Below are 6,179 nucleotides of genomic sequence, written 5' to 3' on the forward strand. Positions count from 1 at the left end.
ACTTTAACGAAAATCACCCAGTACTGTTCACTTTAACGAAAAACCACATTTTTACACTAAAAAGTCAATCCTGGTACTATTCACTTTACCCTTTATTTTGTCCTTATCATTAAAACTCAAAGTTTTCAAGCCCTTTTTATTAGTTTTTTTTTTTTTTTCGATAATAATGCCCTACCTCATTCTCTGGATTTATTCTATAAAACATTGTTTCTTGCAAGAAACGCAAAAACAAATAAACAAAAAAAAAATATGAAAGTAAAATTAAAAAACCAAAAACAAAAAACAAAAAAAAGCTTCTTGTCTTATTGAAAACTGGCGGTTAATTTTTCAGTGTCCGTTTGACTGCGGCAGCAGAGCACCGGAGGCAGTCAGCCGATTGATGGCGGGGCCATTGGTGAATCCCAGGCTTCGCAGCCTTCTATGGTGGCGAAGGTGGGCCAAAAAGGACTGGGCAATCGCCGCCGTCGGATGTACCGTTATCGCCTTCGCTCTCACTCTCCTCTCCAACTCTTGGCGCGACGAACCAGACTCCGAAATCTCCCGCCCGTTTCTTCCCAACGCCGCCGCCTTCGATTTCGTCGACTTGACCTTGCTGCGCAACGCCAAAGATAGAGGCGCCCGTACTCAATCCCATCCCCTCTACTTTCTGATCTCTCTCTCTCTCTCTCTCTCCGCCCTAATTGTTTGAATTTTGGTTTTGCAGTTTGTTTGGACGGGACTGCCCCTGGCTACCATTTCAGGAAGGGATTCGGATCCGGCGCCAACAATTGGCTGCTTCACATTGAGGTCAAAATTCTATCCCTGTGCCTTTTTTACAGGTCTAATACAAATTGTTCCATTCAATTTCAGTGAATTTGCATATGCTAGTAGATTTTTATGTTTAGAATGGAAAATTGTGTGATGGATTTGGTTCAAAAATGGAAAATGTAGGGTGGAGGTTGGTGCAATTCGATTGAATCGTGTTCTTGGCGCAAAGGTACTCTACTAGGGTCTTCTAATTACATGGATCGTCGAGTTCCCTTTTCTGGGATTTTGAGCTCTCATCCATCACAAAATCCTGGTAAGCTTGATTTTATTTGGCTGCTATTTTTATTCCCGTAACGCTTCATTTTGTAATTCTAGCTCAATCTAAGTTGTTGGCCATCTAATTGATGTGTATCAATTCATTGTTTGGAGCATTCTGTAGAATTCTTTAACTGGAACAAAGTCAAAATCAGATACTGTGATGGCGCGTCCTTTGCTGGCCACCCGGAAAATGAGCCTAAGGTGCATTGTGTTTGGAGATTTTGCTGCCTTGTTTTAATTTTATAAACGGAAGAATGTAAGCTGTTATTTTAACATTGGCTGTTCTTCTATTTCATAGAATGGATCAGGACCTTTTTTTAGGGGCCAGCTCATCTGGGAAGCAGTTATGGATGAACTCTTGTCAATTGGCTTGTCAAAAGGGAAACAGGTATCTCGTGGTTACTTCGGTTAAGCTCTATTTGAATAATATGAACTGCAGTTCACAGCTTTTAAACATTAGAAATTTTCTATGCATGTATCGATGATTATGACTATACAAGATGTCTTTTTCACTCTGGTTTCATTAATATTATAATGATATGATTGGTCCAGCAATTGTAATACCATTCTCCGCAAGAAAAGTATTGTTTTTCACCATGAACTAATTGAAAGCTACTCATCGAGATTATTACAATGAGTGGTCTATTTCTGCTAATATGTATGAGTGGCACTCTTACAGGCCCTTCTTTCAGGATGCTCTGCCGGTGGGTTAGCGACTCTTATACATTGTGATGACTTTCGACATCTTCTGCCTAAGGATGCAACTGTCAAATGTCTTGCTGATGCAGGTTTTTTCCTTGATGAGTATGTTTTTTGCGTACTAATGCCTTCGGCACCTACATCTTTTAGTGAACCTGTTCAAGATGAAATCTTTCTAGGATTATACAAGGATCATATTTCTTTGTGTACACTTCCAGGATCATATAATATCTCCTAGATCATAAATTTCATAAAATGATGGTGTTGCCTGATTCTACTCTCTCATTTTCATACCTCAGAATATGAGACCTATCAAAATGGAACACCTATGTACCACATTTTTCTAAAATGATTGAAATTCTTCCTATCAAGTTACAGTAGGATTTTTTAAATTGTTTTGCATGTACGATGCTTTTCCCTTTTTTCCTATCTAGTGCATCCCCTGTGCTCAGGATAGTGAATTCATAAAGAAATAGGAGATGTAGAGAGAGAAAGAGGGAAAGTTTTGAGCCATTTTCTGTTTCCTACATTTCAGGGAAGATGTTCTCCAGCATCGGACGATGAGGTCTTTCTATAATGATGTTGCCATCCTTCAGGTTAGCTTTGATCTTTACTATTACTAGCTTATGTAATCTTTATATTTTTTTATCACTATATTTTTTTATCTCCATAAATGGGGGTAAGGCTAGCCGACATTCACCTCTCCCAGACCCTGCGTAAAGCGGGAGCCTTGTGCACTGGGTACGACCTATGTTTTTTGTAGAAACTTAATTCTATCAAATTCTGTCAGATCTGCAGGATCCACCATTTAATTATGAGATGTAAAAACTAGTCGACATGTTTTTAATTTATATGGGTCCATCTGCTTGTTCTTTTTTGTGAGTGTGACACATCATATATGAGAAAGGGTTTCATTCATCTTGGTCTATATCACTTAATGAAAATTAAATCTTTAGAGAGAAGCTTTAGGACATTAGTCATTAAACAGTACCTGCATTGCTTTCTCTTGCTTATTTTTCTGTTGCGCTGTCAGGGTTTATCAAAAAGTTTGCACAAGGATTGCCTTTTGAGGATGGAACCAGCTAAGGTAGTTGTTCTTTTCCTCTATATGGTGCCAAATAGTCAAATTTTATAGCTTCTTATTTTTCTGCTCAGTTATGATTTATAACACAAAGCCCCCATTTTTTGTTGTGAACTTCTACACCAGTGTCTCTTTCCTGAAGAAGTTATTAAACACATCAATACCCCAGTGTTTCTTGTCAACCCAGCTTATGATTTTTGGCAGGTAATTTTCTTCAGAACCCAAGCTTCATTTACTTGTTATCAGAAATTGATTTGGATTCTTCTGTCATTTCCTAATTTTATGACATTAGGTACAACATATCTTGATACCTGAAGCAGCAGATCCACATGGCTATTGGAGAAAGTGTAAACTGAACATTCACAATTGCAATCCCAGCCAGCTTAAAACACTACATGGTAATTAAATTTGAGAAAACCAAATTATATATTGCCCGACTGTCCAGGAAAATCACATACACATAATGCTGTTCTGACTCTATGTAGCTAAGCATGCCTGTGACCCACCCTTCATGTGCTACATCCCAATGATCCGATAACTGTTAATTCAGGTGGTTGATTGTAACCATCTATAGATTTTTGTGGACTATAAACCAGCATATTTGCACACTGCATGCTGTGATGAGCAGGAAGTTTTGGGTCTTCTCATCACGTTGCATTTGAAGTAACCTGTGAAAAATGTTACCCTAAGAATCCTAGAGTTTGTGGACCATGAGCCAGCATCTTTTACAGTTGCAAGTTGCAACAGTGGGCATTACTAACGTTAACTTCACAAATGTACATTGTCAAACTAGGGGATTATAGTATTGGTTCATCTTACATGTATTTTGTAGCTTCACTAGCTTCAGGCTTCTTGTCAATCGAAAAATAGAGTCAACAGATAGGTCCTTGCAATTCGTTCTATAAAGAAGTGTAAATATAAACAGAATATTGTGGCAGATTAACGTATCAACTTATTTCATACAGGTTTCCGTGATTCTATGCTGAAAGCACTGACTGAATTCCAAAAAAATACGGAAGGAGGAATGTTTATAAATTCATGTTATATTCATTGCCAGACGTGGATAACCGAGACATGGCATTCACCCACTTCTCCACGAATAAACAATAAGGTGTGGAAATTTTAATCATCTCATTCCCTTATTGGAAAACAAATGGTTTTCTGTCATTTTTAAACTACCTTTCTGACTGATTTGAACTTTCATAGACAATTGCGGAGTCTGTGGGTGCTTGGTACTTTAGTCAGAATGTCGTAAAGCAAACTGACTTCCCATTTCCAAGCCATCCCACCTGCTATCATATAAATCTCACTGCTCTATCACCTTTTTTTATTGAACTCAAGAAAACTTCCAACTTTCTAGTGGATTATTCCCAACTTTAAATCTTTACTTCCTGGCAGAAATCTTCCCCTATTGTTTATGCTCCTATCCCTGTAGACATTGAGAAGGAAGGTGTCTATCAATCACGAAAAGAAAATAGAGACAAGGTGTGAAGAAAACGGAATAACAGTTTATACTTGCCATCATGTTACAAGTTTTTTATATAGAGGAGAGAAACACTTTTTAATATGATGTTCTATGTGCTTTCAATGTAGTAATTGTTCTTTGTGATGTAAACATGTATCCCGTGGATATCTTTTGTACTTTGCTTTCCAGAAAAAGATTTAGCAACGAAAATACGGAGACTGGAGACAAGATGAAAGTTTAAGGATCTTCCTCCCCTTTGCTTGTTTGCTCACTTTCCTTGAGGTTTTCGAAATATACATATATATGTATATGTATATATACGTTGTTTTCTTATAAATGTTTCTGTTCATGCAACTGAGTGCCTAAATACCACGAGTTTGGCATTACGGCATCAAAATCTGCTCATCATTTTTGTTTGAAAAAAAAATGGTCCTCTGTCATTTTTCATACTGAACTTGTCATCTGACTGGTTTGAACTTTTGATAGACAATTGCAGAGTCTGTGGGTGACTGGTACTTCGGTAGAAATGCAGTAAAGCAAATTGACTGTCCATTCCCATGCAATCCCACCTGCTATCATATGAATTTCACTGCTTTCTCACGAGGTTGATTGAACTCAAGAACGCATCCAACTTTCTGGTAGGTCCATCTGTAGAAATTGACAATGAAGGTGTGTAGCATAAAAAGGGAAAACGAAGAGAAAAAATGGTTTATACATTGATATCACATTTTCACTTGTTTACACAGAGAAGAAAGGCATCCTGCAATTTCTATCAATCAGATGAAATGTTTGCCTTTCAATGTAGTAGTGATACTTCTTAAACAGCTTTGTACCTTACTTTCTGGATTCTCATCCTTGCGTTTGTGGTAACTGTTTTTTTTCGATGCAATTTTATGATTATATCCTTTGCTTATTTTCCCCAAAGTTTATATTTCTGTTTCTCTCGGGGTTGGGAACCAAAGGTTTTAACCTGCATTCCCTGTGAGGAAGATGCCTGGCTTAACGGAGTATCACTTCATTTAATTTGTTGCCAACTACATAGGAAATAGATGAATCGTTCAAATTTTATCGGATGTCCCCGAAGAAACTACGTAGGAAATATTTGGGGAGTTTTGAGACTTTGAAGAACTTCACATGCATTCTGTAGTTTTTATCCCCTTACCACTTAAAGAGTCATTTTATCTTCAATTGCTCTTGAATTTTATTTTTAACGTCTTGCCTTGCCTCCCACTGTTAAGTCTATAAAAAAATATGTTAAATTTGCTGACGTTTTGTGTGAGAATTCTGGATCCGGACCATGCTTACGTGCGGACCCATACACATAAGACACCTCCTACAACATCCCCTGATTTGTCATGCTAATCTTGGCCCACTCTTTGGTACAAATTTTTGTCTCTCGTAAAGTGAACATCACATGTGCTACATCATCAAATTTAACAGATTTTAGTTGGATTTGATGGTGGAGGGAAAAATGTAACACAAACAGTTAATTGCATAGGCAAATTAGACTCAAAATGACTATTAAGGAGCAAAGAGGGATTTCAAACATCTATTGGAAAACATTGTAGTAATTACTTACTTTTATGAAAGAGTTTTGAAGACTATGGGCTCCCTTGATTTGATCGAACTTCCGAAACACAAAATGGTGCAATATGATATCCATGCTTCATAACCTCAGGCAAACTAGCTAGTTTGGTATTGTCCAAAATGTCTTCCCCATGTGACAAAATTGTGTTACAATGCATCTAACATCTTTCTCACCTCAAATGTTGTCAAGAGACATCGTAGCTAATGAATACCTCAAAATTGTCAATCATGTACGATTATAAGGGGTTTCATTGTTACGATACCTCTTACTTTATTTCTGTT

The 6,179-nt window shown here is 37.4% G+C and overlaps 1 protein-coding gene across 2 annotated transcripts; it reads left to right on the forward strand.

Annotated features, from left to right (window-relative positions):
* The first annotated feature begins 225 nt into the window (after positions 1–225).
* On the forward strand, positions 226–5,223 carry LOC103427604 (pectin acetylesterase 5-like). 2 transcript variants are annotated; one of them, XM_029101176.2, is made up of 12 exons: positions 226–620; positions 704–786; positions 931–1,060; positions 1,187–1,266; positions 1,364–1,453; positions 1,745–1,869; positions 2,300–2,360; positions 2,798–2,851; positions 2,972–3,049; positions 3,138–3,243; positions 3,811–3,956; positions 4,797–5,223. In XM_029101176.2, exons 1-12 carry the CDS (start codon positions 380–382, stop codon positions 4,917–4,919), a joined length of 1,317 nt encoding a protein of 438 aa, XP_028957009.1. In that variant the 5' UTR covers positions 226–379; the 3' UTR covers positions 4,920–5,223. The 2 variants fall into 2 exon arrangements, with proteins under 2 accessions (XP_028957009.1, XP_028957010.1); XM_029101177.2 differs by lacking the exon at positions 4,797–5,223 and adding an exon at positions 4,244–4,664 and having other exon boundaries at positions 249–620.
* Positions 5,224–6,179: the final 956 nt, after the last annotated feature.

This window comes from Malus domestica, chromosome 04 (genome assembly GCF_042453785.1).
Source record: "Malus domestica chromosome 04, GDT2T_hap1".
NCBI lineage: Eukaryota > Viridiplantae > Streptophyta > Magnoliopsida > Rosales > Rosaceae > Malus > Malus domestica.

Coding starts and splice junctions, on each gene's coding strand:
- LOC103427604 (XM_029101176.2), top strand. CDS start 380: ATGGCGGGGCCATTGGTGAATCCCAGGCTTCGCAGCCTTCTATGGTGG. Junction 1,870..2,299: donor GCAGGTTTTTTCCTTGATGA/GTATGTTTTTTG, acceptor CCTACATTTCAG/GGAAGATGTTCTCCAGCATC. Junction 3,050..3,137: donor CAGCTTATGATTTTTGGCAG/GTAATTTTCTTC, acceptor TTATGACATTAG/GTACAACATATCTTGATACC.